Consider the following 16,899-nt stretch of genomic DNA (forward strand, 5'->3'; position numbering starts at 1 on the left):
GCTATCTACAGAAAATACCGTTTACGGTAAGGAGACTTGCTCTTTTCACGTAGATAAGCAGGATGAATTAGCCATGGTGTCTGGGAGTCCCCAGCTAGCAACTTGAGCTTTATTGCTTGTTAAGTATTGTATGCTTTGACTGCTCAAGTTGCAAAGGTATAGTGCGGACAGTCCTTGTTGACAGGAAATAATTTAGAAGGTTCCTGCTGTTAGAATCTGTTTGCCCATGGATGTATCTGTTGCAGCGAGTTTGTCTAAATAGTAATGAGTAGTGAAGGTATGAAGTGATGACCAGGTCACAGCTTTGCAAATGTCTATTATGAGTACATCATGTAGGTGGGCAATGGAGGCTGCTACCACTCTGACTTGGTGAGCTTTTGGCGAAGTTGTAAGCTGTCTGAACGTCGCTGGTAGATTGGATGCAATTTGTGATCCAGGATGCCTGTGCGTTTGGATTGAAGGAGAGGAAGAGTTGAGAAGGTCTGGAATCAGAGGCACAGGCCAGTGAAAACTGCCACCGCTCCTCTCTCACCCCCCGCTGTTCCCACCGAAAGAGTAGAATGTAGCTCCAGTCATCAGCCTGTTCTCTATTCCCACCAGTTGTTATCCACTGTGGGCCCAGGGTCGAAGGGAAAATGCTTCTGCTAATCCTGGCCAGGAGGGTGTTTGGAGGAAGGGCTGTTAGAAGGGAGGGATCAGATGCAAAAGGCAGAGGTTGAGAGGCGAGGACCACTGGAGGGGGCTGTCTGGAAGGAGTGGAGGCTGAGAGAAAGGATCGGCTCGCTTGCAATCTAACGTATGTAGTCTGAGTTGGGCCTCATCAGTATGAGGATGAAAGGCTGGTAGAGTTATGCATTGATTGAGGTGGAAAGCCGAAACCACTTTTGGTAGGAAAGTAGGATGTGGATGTAGGACCACTTTATCGTGTTGGAAAACCAGGTAGGGGGAGTAGTGGACTTGAGCCTGTAGTTCACTGATCCTTCTAGCCGAGGTGAGCGCTATCAGAAAAAATACCTTCCACACCAGGTATCTGGGGTGACAGGTGTCAAGTGGTTCAAATGGTGGTAGCATGAGTTGTTCAAGAACTAGGTTCAAATCCCACGGTACAGGTGGTTTTCATACTGGCGGGCGTAGTCGCAATACACCTTTCATAAATCTGGAGATAAGCGTATGAGTAGAGATTGGCGCATCATTGTGTAAAGTATGATAAGCTGAGATAGCGCTGAGGTGAACTCTGAGTGAAGCTGTCACCAGCCCTCTTTGGTAAAGACTGTGGAGATATGTTAGCAAGTTAGTTGCTGGGCATGTGAATAGATCTATGCTAATGGTTGAGCACCAAGCTGCATAGGTCAGCCATTTTCTTTTGTAGTTCAACCTGGTGGAAGGCTTTCTAGAAGAAATCAGGGTGTCTTCTAGATGAGGAGAGAGGTTCAGGTTTTGAAATAGTGTCCTTTCAATCTCCACGCTGTGAGGTTTAGAGAGGAGTGGAGTGGGTGCAGAAGAGTGCCCTTGTCCTGAGTTAGGAGGCGAGGGTTGTTTTCTAGTGGAATTGGAGCCTCCACTGAGAGGTGGAGAAGGTATGCGTACCATGGTTGTCTTTGCCACGCTGGAGCTATGAGGATGAGATCTGTCGAATCTCTTATGCATTTCTGCACTGTGCATGAGATTAGAGGTATTGGTGGAAAGACGTATAGTAGGCCCTCCGACCAGCTGATGAGAAACGTGTCTTGTGTCAGTCGATGAGGAGATGGGAACAGAGAGCAGACTGTTTGAAGTTTGCGTTTCTGCTCCGTGATGAAAAGATCGATACGAGGCCATCCCCAAGTTCGGAAGAACTGTAGGGCTACCGTCTGTTGTAGTTCCCATTCGTGGGGATGAAAAATTCTGCTTAGTTTGTCCGCCCTATTGTTGTCTATGCCTGGGAGGTAAGTGGCTTGAAGTGTAATGGAATTGCTGTTTGCTCATTCTAGGATGGATACTGCTTCCTTGCATAGAATCCAAGAACTGGACCCTCCTTCCTTGTTTATATAGAACATTGCCACTTGGTTGTCTGTGTGAAGTATGACTATCTTTCCCCTGAGATTGAGTTGAAAAGCTTGGAGAGCGTTCCAAATTGCTCTTAGTTCCAAGAGGTCTATCCGTTGCATACTCTCCCAGGTAGACCAGAGGCCTTGAGTTTGAAGGTGAGACAGGTGGGCTCCCCATCCCTTCGTGGAGGCATCCGTGGTGAGTATGATTTGATGCATCAGTGGATGTAGGGGAGACCCTTCTGTAAGGGGCGTTTCCGATAGCCACCAGTCTATATCTCGCTTCATGCTGTTCGTAATGGAGACAGGGGCAGAGAGACAATCGGAGAACTGTTTCCATTGAGCTTTCAGTCCCCACTGAAGGCGCCTCATGTGTAGCCATGTCTGGGGGACCACATAGATTGTTGCAGCTATGTGCCCAAGAAGTTTCAACACTTGACAAGCCGGAGCTGTGGTTAAACGCTTTAGCGTTTGAGCTAAAGTTCTGAGTGCTGTAGCTCTTGGCTCAGGAAGGAATGCTCTGTCCTTTAAGGTGTCGATGTGGGCTCCAATGAACTGCAACGCCTGCGTGGGGTGGAGATTCGACTTTTTGTAATTGATTAGTAGACCCAATGTGTCCAAACATTGAATAGTTGTGATGAGATTCGTCTGGAGAATAGAGGGGCTGGGTGCTACTAGAAGCCAATCGTCTAGATAGGGAAAAATCTGAATACTCTGGTGACGTAGGTGAGCCACCGTTACTGCTAGACATTTCATGAATACTCTGGGAGCCGAAAAGAAGCCAAATGGAAGTACCTTGTATTGAAAGTGGCGATTCATTGAGGTGAAGCAAAGGTACTGTCCGGAAGCTTTGTGCATTGGTATATGTGAATAGGCATCCTTGAGATCTATGGAGCACATCCAATTTCTGGGTTGAATGAAGGGTGGTATGGTTTTGAGTGTTGTCATCTTGAATTTCTCTGTCATAAGGTGTTTGTTGAGTTCCCGGAGATCCAAGATAGGACAGAACCCTCCTGATTTCTTTGGAATGAGGAAGTATGGGGAATAATAACCTGTGTGATGGTGAGACACAGGTAGTTTGATTATGCACTGTTGCTTTAGGAGGTTGTTGATTTCCAGGTACATTTGTTGGGCATGGATGTGATGTTCCCAGTTGGGCACTAAATGTTAGAGATGAGCTTCGTTTTTTTCTACCGGGTAGTTTTTTTGAGTTGGACGCTTCGGGGTAAAGTTCGTTTTTCCTCGGTTAGTTTTTTGGAAAAAGGAACAAAAAACTAAACAGGGAAAAATGACACGGGAAAACGAAGTTCAAAAAAACCCACCCCAAGCATTATCATTTACAATAATACATTAAATTCAACACCCCCTCCCCACCACCATCCCGATCCCTCCCCAAGACTTACTAACATCTCTGGTGGTCCAGCGGGGTCCCGCGAGCGATTTGTCCCTCCGTGCTATCGGGCTGTGTGGCCTGCCTCGCAAAATGGCGCCGATAGCCTTTGACCTACTATGTCACAGGGGCTACCGGTGCCATTGGACAACCCCTGTCACATGGCCATCGGCGCCATCTTGTGCTCCTACCATGTGACAGGGGCTGACCAATGGCACCGGTAGCCCCTGCGACATAGTATGGGCAAAGGCTATCGGCGCCATTTTGATTACTGGCAGCCGACAGCCCAAGTGCAGGAGATCGCTCCCGGACCCCCGCTGGACTTGTCCCCCCAAGACTTGCCAAAAGTCCCTGGTGGTCCAGCGGGGGTCCGGGAGCGATCTCGCCGTCGGCTGCCAGTAATTAAAATGGCGCCGATACCCTTTGCCCATATTATGTCACAGGGGCTACCGATGCCATTGGTCAGCTCCTGTCACATGGTAGGCTTTTTAGGTTTCTGATGCTTCTGAGTCGATGGATGATGAGATGAGTCAACAGTGCGTCGGTGTGGAATGGGAATGCTTCGATCCCGAAGCATGGACTTTCTTCCATGCGCCAGTTGCGTGGGTGTGTTGGTGGTGCTTTGGCTCGTAGGTGCCGCTCAATGCACCGACACAGGTCGACTCAGCGGGTTTCCTCAGAGCTGATGGTGCGTCGCCTGCTCCATGAGCCGATTATGTCTTTTTTGTCGGCGCCATTGACACCAAAGCACCTTCTGTAGCCGCTCACGGTCGGCCCGACTCCCTCGATGCACGAGGGGGTTCCGGACAGGATCTTGTGGACTCGTCCGAAAGGGCATAGGTCCCTGACACAGCCCTCCTCAAATCCTCAATTTTAGCGGCTCTTTGACACTGTGCCCTGGGGGACATCTGTCCGCAAGCAGCTCAGGTCGATTGGTTATGCTGGGGACCCAGGCATATGTAACAAGAGACATGTCTGTCTGTGACAGACATGATCTTTCCGCAACTGCAGAATTTAAATCCTGGACGAGGCACTTCTTTGAGAATTTGATGAAATACTTCAAGTAGTTAGTCCTAACTACTTTACCAGGCTTGTTTTTGACTCTTTTTAAGAAATTAAATTTTCCTGTGAGAAAATCACTCAAGGAGACCGAGAGCTCCGTGGCTGTTAGGCTTGCGGAAAAAAATGGACTCAGGAGACTTCACAAGGGAGGGGGAGGTGCCAAGCAGGCACACACTACAGCAAGACTTAAGACTCCGCCACCTACAGGACAGGAGGGACGTCCCAGACAGCATGGCTAATTCATCCTGCTTATCTACGTGAAAATAGCTGGTTCTTGAGGACTGTGCTGGAGATTATTTATCCATGCAACAAGAGCATGCTGGAGATTACCCATGAGGTGGGTTTATTTAGTTAATTAGTTAATATATTTTCTGCTAATCCAAATGCCTGCTCATAGTGGATTACAAACAAACAACATAAAAAATACAGCAAACATTAAAAGACTAAATAGACAAATAAGCAGAAAAAACCCACAAAATATAAAAACAAAAATGTTAGAGGAGCGGCTGAGTGGTTAATGGTGAAATCCCACTTCTCCCACTTATGCTTTTTGGTAATCTTGGGCAAGACACTTTGCCACTTGTTGCCTCAGGCACCCACTTAGCTTGTAAGCTCTTTGGGGAAGGGACTTCTGTGTCACTACTCACCACCACTATACAACACTTTCATACATTCAGCAGCTCTATAGAAATTATTATTATTATTATTATTATTATTATTAATCCTGCGTGGTAACCATTATTTGGAGATTCCCTCTGTGAGGTGTGCATGACAGAGATCCCTTGTCTGTGGGATGTGAGTGTGGTGAAGATTACCTGTTTCCACAATAAATGTGACCTGGTCCCCTGGCTGGACTGCTCTGTTACTAGACAAGGTGAAGGTGAAACCATCTCCTCTCCTTACTATCAGCTTTTCGCTGATGTAATCACTAGTCCGGTTTGCTTTCTTATTTGAGTCAAGTTGAAGGTTGGAAAGTTTCAGCACGAGAGCTAGACAAGATGGAGAGAAATAACAAAGTTAAAAATGCTTAAGGAATTGGTCTAACCCTGCCCAGTGCACAATCTCTGCACTCATACTAATGGCAGATGATGCCCTAAGGTCCACTAGCCAGGGCTTCTCTAACGTTCAGCCAATAATATGACCCCATTTTAGCACTTAAAATTTCACACCACCCCCAAAGATAACCAAAAAAAATTAGTAGGGAGGCAGACCTCCTCCAACAATCACTCCCACCCTCACCCTCCCCATACTCCAGCAGATCCCTCTCTCAACCACCATCCTCTCGAGCCGATCCTTTCTCTCAGCCTCCACTCCTTCCAGACAGCCCCCTCCAGTGGTCCTCGCCTCTCAACCTCTGCCTTTTGCATCTGATCCCTCCCTTCTAACAGCCCTTCCTCCAAACATCCTCCTGGCCAGGATTAGCAGAAGCATTTTCCCTTCGACCCTGGGCCCACAACTGGTGGGAATAGAGAACAGGCTGATGACTGGAGCTACATTCTACTCTTTCGGTGGGAACAGCGGGGGGTGAGAGAGGAGCGGTGGCAGTTTTCACTGGCCTGTGCACTCTCTGGACCCCTCCCTTCATGGGTGCCAAGCCCAACAGAGATCTGCGAGCTGCAGTGATATTAATAATGAAAAGTCAACGCAGGGCCTGTGATCCAAAGCAAGCTCCTAGGTCACGCAGCAGCCCCCAATTGCACCCTGCACAGGGCTTCCTGAAACCGACAGAAACTCACGCGAGGGTGGAATCACTGCAGGGTCTGTGAGCTCACAGCCCCCAAGCCCTGACGCTGGCTTCCACTACTAATGCTGCTGCTGTTGCTGCTGATGCCTTAAGGGTTCTGCCAGATGAGGCACTTGGGACCCCAGCTGAAGACTTTGCGACCCATTTGGGGGTCCCAACCTGCAGTTTGGGAAGCCCCGCACTGGTCCTCTCCATCCAAGGTCCTGGGGAGAGGATCCCTGGCTTGCCCTTTGCCGACCAAAATAATGGAATTATTTTTAGTACAGCAAAGGAGCAAAGCAGTTGTTTAATACGCTTCCAACACCATCAACCGAGCGCTTATTGTCCGTCCCGTCCACCCCCCCAAAAAGGTTCTTCAATCCCATCTGCGCGAGAATACAGGCAAAAGCAAAGTCCACCCAGGGCTTTTTCGTACGCATTGCCCATGTGGGGCGCACTGCTGACAGTTCCAGCAGAGGAAAGGACCCTAAAGAGCTTTGGAAAGAAACGCAAGGCTTTGCTTTTTTAATGATGCTTAGATGTAGTCATTTTAAATGTCCGTGGGCTGCATTTGTAAATTGCTTTTATTGTTACAGCTTATTGGGGGGGGGGGGGGGGTTTTAATGAAAGCGGTCCTTGTAATGCACAGGCGGCAAAGTATTTTGGAAGAAGCAGCAGAATATAGGACTTTTTTAAATAACTAGATGTTAAGAGTTTCAAATGGCGGTGATATCGAGGAACTGTTCGAGAGAAGATAACCCTCTACACTGTTCACATGCGGAAAGTGAAAATTGCCCTAACCCCTGCCCACCCCGCATGATGGGGAACAGTACTTGCGCTGTAAATAGAGTGGGGACTTTCACCTGTGGCAAAACAGGGGCAGGATTAAGTCGGGGGAGAGAAGGCACACGAGGGGCTTAGACTTTCTGAGGACCCATTTGCACCTCTTCAAAGCAGGTGCATGTACTAAGTACCCACGTCCCGATTTTCGCAGGGAAACCCCATGCAGGGAGTTTCCCTTTGAAAATGTGTTTGCCCTCCAGCTGGTACAATATACTGTTGGGGACTGCATACCCCGCCTCCTATTTAAAAAGTGCCCCAAATATGTTTGTAGACACCTCAAACAAAATAAAAAGGACATCTGTGCTCTCCTACAGTGAGGATTTCAGCAAATAGTTACTAATAATTGTGCACTGAGCTTCTTACACTAATAAGATGAAACACATGGCCAATGTGAGTAAAAGAGAGGCAAGGAAAAGGCAAGGTGGGTTCTTTTTAAATACATCACGAGTGCAATTAGAGTTACAGCCAAAGTGATGCTAGAGGTCCAGGGCACGTTTGGCATTTCAGTACAATTTGAGGATAACTTTCAGACCTATTCACGTTACTGGATTTGTGCACGTAAGTGGATGCGAGGAGGTTTATCCCAGTATTTTATAGGCTGTGCGGCAGGTTGCTGCACAGTTTATAAAACGCCGTGTAGCTATGTTCTGAAAGTACGTGCGCATGTTTCTGCGTACGCTAATATTTGCAATGGATTGAAAGCTCTTTACTTTTTCTACCTATTTTATAAACATATGTGCGTATATTTTACCAGTGGAAAAAATATATCTTGCTTGTGTAAATCACTGATCTACACACGGAGGTCGGTATATTTTAAAATATGTGCGCTACTTGAAATCACCAGTTCGCCGATACCTCCGCCAGTTCACCTTATCCTTGGCTGAGGGGGGATATGATAGAGGTCTTTAAGATCATGAGAGGTCTTGAACGAGTAGATGTGACTCGGTTATTTACACTTTTGAATAATAGAAGGACTAGGGGGCACTCTATGAAGTTAGCAAGTAGCACATTTAAGACTAATCGGAGAAAATTCTTTTTCACTCAACACACAATAAAGCTCTGGAATTTGTTGCCAGAGGATGTGGTTAGTGCAATTAGTGTAGTTGGGTTCAAAAAAGGTTTGGAAAAGTTCTTGGAGGAGAAGTCCATTAATGGTTATTAATCAATTATACGTAGGGAATAGCCACTGCTATTAATTGCATCAGTAGCATGGGATCTTCTTGGTGTTTGGGTAATTGCCAGGTTCTTGTGGCCTGGTTTTGGCCTCTGTTGGAAACAGGATGCTGGGCTTGATGGACATTTGGTCTGACCCAGCATGGCAAGTTCTTATGTTCTTATGTTCTTAATTCACTGAGACCCTCCTAGTATTTCCCCCAGTTCACCCAGACCCCTACCCAACAATAGCAGACAACAGAGGAGTCCAACTTCACTCTGCTAGTCAAGTCTCATGGGTGAAAGTGCACAGACAAGTTAGCCAATGCATTTATGTAAATCTCTTATAAAGTAGCAACTTCCATGCGTCCCTCTTCATTCTATCCTGGAACGCCCCAGACTGCCCCTTTTCTGCACCGGTAAATATTCGTGCAAAACTATATATACGTGCATACTTTTGATATTTATAAAGTAGCGAGTATGCGAATATAGGCTACTTATGCATGTATGTGCCAATTTTCCAGCCCTTTGAAAATGTACTCATTAATACGAAAGGAAGCAGATTCGCTGATTACAATTACCCATGTGCTACAAAATCTATACGCTGTCTGCCAGAAGTGGAATTCTTTTGCACCAAGGATGCTGCGTACAGTCTTTACCATGAGCTCAGCTTCCCCTCTCACCCCGGGTCACTTGGGCACTTGGTTATTTGCCAGGTTATTTGTAATCTAAGGTATTGCAGGGCATACCACAGAACCCTGAGCACTGGGGCTATGCAGCATCAAATCAGATATCTGGTGCTGCAATAACCCAGGAGAATGTTTTATCTGATAGGCAAAGTACTGTTAGCAGTGTGCAGAAAAAAACACCCTCTATCAGCCAACTGCAGCAGGCTTGTACTGCAGACAACATCCAACAAGGCATTGATCTGAGCAGTCTGGGTAAACAAGCATCGGGGTAACTTGCTTGATGCGGCAGTTACTGCCCTTAACCATTAAGCCTTTTGCTTCACCTTTGATGCAGCTCCAACGTTGCTCTCTGCTTCAATGGCAGGGGGAAATGTGGAAAAGAGGATTTACATTCAGACAACATCCAACAAGGCACGGATCTGTGCAGTCTGGGTAAACAAGCATCGGGGTAACTTGCTTGATGCGGCGGTTACTACCCTTAACCATTAAGCCTTATGCTTCACCTTTGATGCAGCTCCAACGTTACTCTCTGCATCAATGGCAGGGGACGGCAGGAAACTTGAATCAAACAGTTACCAACAAGGGCCCTGAACTTGGTGGTCGGTGAAACAGATAATTCTGGGAAAATAAGTGTGGGAGCTTGCTGGGCAAACTGGATGGGCCGATTGGTTTGTTTTTTTTTTGCTGCCATCATTTCTATGTAAATAGAAGTGTTTGATTTATCCAGTGCATATTACAGGCCTCATTTAACTTCCTCACAATGCTTTCAAAACGTTTTGAAATCAGTTTTAAACATAACCCAAGCTGGCTGAGGTCATTTTATTTTCAAGTTTAAAACTGGTTTGCAAAGAAAGTTAATTAAGAGTCCTAATTTAGGACAGTAATGCTTGTCTGCAGGAGCAGCACATTATAAAACCGTACAAGGATAGTCCCTGAAAATTAAAGTAAATATACAAAGACAGCATTAAAGAATGAAGAGAAAGTGTTAGAGAAAACAGTAAAACATCGGTGTTGCTCTCCTAGCTGATAGCTTTCATGCAGACTTCTAACCAATCCCAATGAGAGCACAATTGTATCTTAGCAGCTAGGGCTGAGATGCTGCGATCTTGTTCACCAGCTCCTCCTAACCGACATCCTCACGAAGGCCTCTAGTTGTTAAATTAGGGCATGTGTTAAAAAAAAAACTCGTGCTCAGGACTAAAACTCCACGGAAGAGAGGAGAATGGGATTCCTCCCCGCCTCCTGAACCGTCCTGAATATCTTCTCTGAAGCATGAAGAAAAATACCACAGAAGGCATTGCTTCAGATGTTTGCCCCTGTGTGTGTGGCGCATGAATTTTACAGAACGCAGGCCCAAACGTGAACAAAAGGCATATATTGAAAAGCAAATATTCTAATGCCTTAAATATGAAAGAAAATACCCGAATAGCCCAGAAAAGTGAGCTCTCTGGATCAAACAAGGGTTGCATTAATAACAATTGGAAGGGATTTGCATTTATGACAATAAATTGCCTCATCTCTGTGATACCTTTGCACATCAAGCCTGCAAGTTGAAGCTGCATCCAAAGGAGAGGATGGCCCACCCTTCCCCTTACAGAGTTTTAATCCCTGGGTCTCAGTGACACACAGGGCAATCAATACATTTAGGGTTTCTCCCGTTCTGTGGGAAGCTTCTTAATGAATCTGATCCCCGAGAGGTTTGTGTTTTTTCTTGTTAGAAAATGGTATATAACCATATAGACAGGCATGTCAGGATTAAGCTGTCAGTACTGCCAAATACGTGACAGCAGTTTATTTTAAAAAAAAACTACCTATGGTCTGAAAGGCACATTGACTTGCTATATGAATGATGTGAAGCAAGTGGGAAGTAAAAAAAATGTATCACACGCCACCGACTGAAGGTTTGCACTGCAACAAAAGTGTTTCTTTTTATTTTGCATAGTGGTTCCTATCAAACAGGGATGCTGCATGACTCTGCTTGCTCCTGGTAATCTTCTAATTCTACACATCCTTCCCATTTATTACTGCCATTCTTTCCCCTTTCAGTTTTTCCTTTACTTACCCATTGCTGCTGCTATGCTCTCTTTCTCGCTCTCTTACACAGTCACCCAGCTCTCGCACTGTGCACTAAGACAGGCAGAACTGTGCCAGCAAATTCTTCTGATAAAGTGAAAAAAACGGGGGCTGGTTTAAGAGGAACTCATTGACCATCCAAAATACATATTCAAATGAGGGAAGGGGCATACTTTCTTATTGCACTTTCCTTTTCCTGAATTCTCAAGAAGTTGCTAATGATATATTTGGCTGGGTTCCCAGATTTCCTTGCGCAATGAATGAGATTAAGGCACTGTGCCTGGAGGAAGGGTAAACTGGTTTTCACTCCTTCCAAGTCTCTCCTTCCATCCCCCTGAATGTGATATGGGGTGAAAGGATGGAAAGGTTGTCTTTTCAACTCAATAAATGCAAATCTCTTTTAATTTGATCCAATAATGTTTAGACATAATCCAACACTCCTTGATCCACTTTTTAGATAGCAAGAACAAATGTGTATTGGTTCTGATTTTAAGTTTAGATGCAGATTATACCATCAAGTTGGCCGTAGAGGCAAAAACTCACAGTAAAAACTTTTTTAAATATATCAGAAGCAGAAAGCCTGTGAGATAGTCAGTTGGACCGTTAGATGATCGAGGGGTTAAAGGGGCACTTAGAGAAGATAAGGCCATCGCGGAAAGATTAAATAATTTCTTTGCTTCGGTGTTTACTGAAGAGGATGTTGGGGAGGTACCCGTATCAGAGAAGGTTTTCATGGGTGATGATTCAGATGGACTGAACCAAATCACGATGAACCTAGAAAATGTGGTAGGCCTGATTGACAAACTGAAGAGTAGTAAATCACCTGGACCGGATGGTATACACCCCAGGGTTCTGAAGGAACTAAAATGTGAAATTTCAGACCTATTAGTAAAAATTTGTAACCTATCATTAAAATCATCCATTGTACCTGAAGACTGGAGGGTGGCTAATGTAACCCCAATATTTAAAAAGGGCTCCAGGGGTGATCCGGGAAACTACAGACCGATTAGCCTGACTTCAGTGCCAGGAAAAATAGTGGAAAGTGTTCTAAATATCAAATTCACAGAACATATAGAAAGACATGGTTTAATGGAACAAAGTCAGCATGGCTTTACCCAAGGCAAGTCTTGCCTCACAAATCTGCTTCACTTTTTTGAAGGAGTTAATAAACATGTAGATAAAGGTGAACAGGTAGATGTAGTATACTTGGATTTTCAGAAGGCATTTGACAAAGTTCCTTATGAGAGGCTTCTAGGAAAACTAAAAAATCATGGGATAGGTGGTGATGTCCTTTCGTGGATTACAAACTGACTAAAAGACAGGAAACAAAGAGTAGGATTAAATGGACAATTTTCTCAGTGGAAGGGAGTGGGCAGCGGAGTGCTGCCGGGATCTGTATTGGGAACCGCAGATGATATAAAATTGTTCAGAGTAGTTAAATCACAAGCAGATTGTGATAAATTGCAGGAAGACCTTGTGAGATTGGAAAATTGGACATCGAAATGGCAGATGAAATTTAATGTGGATAAGTGCAAGGTGATGCATATAGGGAAAAATAACCCATGCTATAGTTACACAATGTTGGGTTCCATATTATGAGCTACCACCCAAGAAAGAGATCTAAGCATCATAGTGGATAACACATTGAAATCATCGGTTCAGTGTGCCTCGGTGTTGTTTGGAGCTATCTGTTGGGAGTAGCAATCAGATAGGAGTTAGCAATCTGTTGTTTATTTAGGAGAGTAGTGGGTGGATCCTTGGGCCAGTGGCAGATGACCTCGCCCCCAGGGGAAGATCCCGAGAGGGACCACCGGTCAGGCTCAGAGTAGGAGACACACACTAGTTCTTTTATTAGACAGTATACTGAACCACCAGAGGTGGCAGTAGTGAGCTGGAATGCCCAGCTGGGCTGTAGTCCCTCAGATACTGGAACAGCGATCCCTGGAGGCTGAGCTGTAGAGAAACTGAAATATAGTGAGTAGGCAGGGTATGCAGGGTTCATGGACAGAACCTGATGGTAACATTCACACAATGTCTCATAGAAGCCCAGGAGCTGGAATGAAGTAGGCCCTCGAGGAGCGAGTACCTGGTTCCAGGGAAAGCTCTGATAGAGAGATGGTAACTCACAGATGTAGTAGGAAGTGATGACTTCCAGGCAGAAGTGAATACTGAGCAAGTCTGGGAACGAGGACCCTCGAGGAGTGAGTACCGGTTCCAGACTGTCACCTGAAAAACAAAGGAGAGAGCGAGGCCCCCGAGGATCGGGTACCCCTGGTAAGTCCAAGGAGGCAGAGTAGCTTAGGTAGAGTAACCCCTTGCTAACTCAATCTGTTAGCAAATTCTAAGATCTTATATATCCGTCGCAGGTGACGTCATCTCAGGTGGACGCCCCTGAGGTTCGCGCCATCGCCAGTACTTCAGTCGGGGCCGCGCCACACGCTCGCCCCTAGGCCTCCAGGAAACATGGCGGGTTGCAGCATCTAGCCGGTCCGGGGACGCCAGAGGACTTCGGTAGAAGGACACTGTGGCAGCCAATCCTCCCGCGGCTGAAGAAGGAGGGCGGAGAGAGGGTGTCGGGAAACCGACGGACACAACATGTGGCAGTCAAAAAAGCAAACAGAATGTTGGGAATTATTAGAAAGGGAATGGTGAATAAAACGGAAAATGTCATAATGCCTCTGTATCGCTCCATGGTGAGACCGCACCTTGAATACTGTGTACAATTCCTGTCGCCGCATCTCAAAAAAGATATAATTGCGATGGAGAAGGTACATAGAAGGGCAAACAAAATGATAAGGGGAATGGAACAGCTCCCCTATGAGGAAAGATTAAAGAGGTTAGGACTTTTCAGCTTGGAGAAGAGACGGCTGAGGGGGGATATGATAGAGGTGTTTAAAATCATGAGAGGTCTAGAACGGGTAGATGTGAATCGGTTATTTACTCTTTCGGATAATAGAAAGACTAGGGGGCACTCCTTGAAGTTAGCATGTAGCACATTTAAAACTAATCGGAGAAAGTTCTTTTTCACTCAACGCACAATTAAACTCTGGAATTTGTTGCCAGAGAATGTGATTCGTGCAGTTAGTATAGCGGTGTTTAAAAAAGGATTGGATAAGTTCCTGGAGGAGAAGTCCATTACCTGCTATTAAGTTCACTTAGAGAATAGCCACTGCCATTAGCAATGGTAACATGGAATAGACTTAGTTTTTGGGTACTTGCCAGGTTCTTATGGCCTGGATTGGCCACTGTTGGAAACAGGATGCTGGGCTTGATGGACTCTTGGTCTGACCCAGTATGGCATGTTCTTATGTTCTTAGTATGAAAGAAATTTACAATCTGCTGGTGCTAGGATTGCGAAATGAATTTGCATTTTCTGGACAGGCTAATCTGGTCCTGGTTTTATCTCACTGCATGCAGGGACTTGTAGTCTTGCTTTTCTAAGGGATTGCAATAAGGAAGCCAGAACTACAAGTCCCTACATGCAATGGGGTAAAACCAGGATTGGATCAACCTGTCCTGAAAATCTGGAGCCAGTTGGCAACCCTAACCAGTGCTATTTGCAACTGTGGCAGCTGCAGGGCAGGAGCAACCAGCAATCATGCCTGTCCCCTTGAAGAAAATTTCAACTAGAGGTTAAGAGGTTTCCAGGGATGAGGGGACACATGAAATTGTGTTTCCTTTTTAATTTAAAGACATGAAACAAACAACAAACAAAATGAAACTAAAATAATGACTATGCATGCCCCTGACTGCTGGCATAAACTTCATTGTCAGCACCGTAAGTTACTTCCCTGTGTTGTCCGGTCAGGCTGCACATTGAAAACTCATCACCGACGGAGCTCAGCAGAGTTCTAGAGGGCAGCTGGGAGATCAGTTCTGCAAACTCACCCCGGGCTTGTGTACCACATTAACATAGTGAATGACAGCAGATAAAGACCAAAATGCTTACTACCCTTACTTAACAGTCACATGGGGGTAACCTGCATGGAGCAGCAGTTACACCCTTACCAAAACTTGTTGGGCAGACTGGATGGATCACTTGGGTCTTTTTCTGCCAACATTTACTATGGTTTGGTTGGATACATCTATACTTTCCCACGTGCAACCCAACGCCAACTCTCTCTCCCCGCATCTTTTAGGTGACATCTCAACCCTTTTTCTACCACTCCATAACTTCCCCAGCACACCCAAAATCTGTGACAGTGATGGCCTCCACCACCTCCACTGGGAGGCCATTTCAGGCCTTGACATCTTCACCTTTGCTTCTTACAAGACCAGTACTTAAGCTTCAACCAGTTCCCTTTCCATGTTAAAATCTGGCTCGTTGAAGTTCGGGTTTACCCATGGGCTCTCCATTCACATCTCCCAGCCTTCTTGAAGGCCCAATCCAATACTACCACTTCTAGCTGCCGCTCCATGCAGGTTATCCCCATGTCTTCTAGGAAGCACAGTGCGGTGTTCATGCTGTTTGGGGGCTATACCATCACACAGAAAAGGAAATCACTGTTCGGTTCTGAGAGTTATCCTATGGGAAAACTGGAGAGGCACATGCAATCCCAAAAAAAGTATCAACATCTTCATCCTTTATTTCTTTCATGCTTTTCCAGCCAAAGTGTCCAAAGCTTGTTACAGAAGGTTAGGGAACACAATAAAGAGAAATATGGCAGTAATATAGAGGACGATATTCAAAAGCATTTAGCTGGCTAACTCAGAAGTTAGCTAAATGAATATTCGGGCACTTATCCTGCTAAGTTCTAGCTGGTGAATAAGATAACTGGCTCATTTAACATTAGGGCCTTAATGCTAGTATTAAGGCCCTAATGCACATGGGGACCAATGCAATACAGTGCGCTCAGCCGAATGCACTGTATAACCCGCAGTCAGACGCGGGTTATATAGGCGCTAATCAATCCCCTACTGCAATAAGGGATTAGCACCTATTCAACACATGTCCAACGTGAAGTGAACCTAATAGCGCTTATCACATGCAAATGCATGTGAATGAGGCTATTAGGCATTCACTCCGATGCAAAAAAAAAAATGTGCGTCTCAAACGCACATTTAGCGATCAGCTATTATTGCCTGCTTAGAGCAGGCATTAATAGCTGAGCGCATTTAAAACAAGTACAGAAAAGCAGGAAAAACTGTTTTTCTGTACTTCCTCCTTATTAATATTGTTGCAATTTTAAGTAGGAGGAAAAACTTAAAGAAACGTTTAAAAAAAAAAAACCACCTAACCGGCAGACGCCCGAGTTAGGGAAAGCAATCAGGTTCTCTTTAGCAAGGAAGCATTAGGGGCGCTTGCGCGCCCCTAGCGCCTTCTTGCTAACGTGAGCCCCCTAATTAAAATATTGCATGGCGCCCCCCTTGGGGCACTTTAAGAAAGCGGGCACTGACTGTTCAGCGCCCACTTTCTACGCGCATTTATTGCATCGGCCCCATGGTACATAGTGCAACATGTGTTAGTATGCAAATGTCAGATTTGTTATGCAAGTGGGAGGAGTTAGGGTTGAGTTATGGTAATAAGTGGCCCCTAATTTCACAAATGCTGGTTGAGAGAGAGAGAGATAGAGAGACCAGTCTGTAACTTTAATATTTACACCACTGTAAACTCGGGTTGAGGTCTGAGGGGGTGAGGTAGGTTTGGGGAGGGCAGATTTACATGCACAGTCAGAGGAACGAACAGCCTCTCTTCTGTCATTTGGAATAATGAAAGGTAAAAGAGGAGTTGATTTGTACAATGTACTTTCTACCTACCCATACAGGTCAGTGAAATTAGATAACACAGAGTCATTGCTTCTTGGCAGTGGGCACGAAGTTGTGGTACTCACCATGTAACAGTCACTTTACTGTGCAAACCTCCTGCACTTTCATGATCTAAATAGTAGAGTGAATTTAAGAGAAGGTGAAGAGAGGTTAAGTGCAGCACCATTGTCCTCC

General features: G+C 45.5%; 1 protein-coding gene across 1 annotated transcript in view; it reads right to left on the bottom strand.

Moving 5' to 3' along the window:
- The window catches only part of LOC115097394 (protein-glutamine gamma-glutamyltransferase E-like), a 58,887-nt gene extending 47,849 nt beyond the window's left edge, over positions 1 to 11,038 (bottom strand). Inside the window, exons 1-2 of the mRNA XM_029613173.1 lie at positions 10,949 to 11,038; positions 5,295 to 5,468 (exon numbers count right to left, since the gene is read on the bottom strand). Of these exons, the coding sequence (XP_029469033.1) occupies positions 5,295 to 5,468; positions 10,949 to 10,952 (178 nt within the window). The 5' untranslated portion in view covers positions 10,953 to 11,038. The remainder of the gene's footprint in view (positions 1 to 5,294; positions 5,469 to 10,948) is intronic.
- Between the last annotated feature and the right edge of the window lie 5,861 nt (positions 11,039 to 16,899).

Source organism: Rhinatrema bivittatum, chromosome 8, assembly GCF_901001135.1.
Source record: "Rhinatrema bivittatum chromosome 8, aRhiBiv1.1, whole genome shotgun sequence".
Taxonomy (NCBI): Eukaryota; Metazoa; Chordata; class Amphibia; order Gymnophiona; family Rhinatrematidae; genus Rhinatrema; species Rhinatrema bivittatum.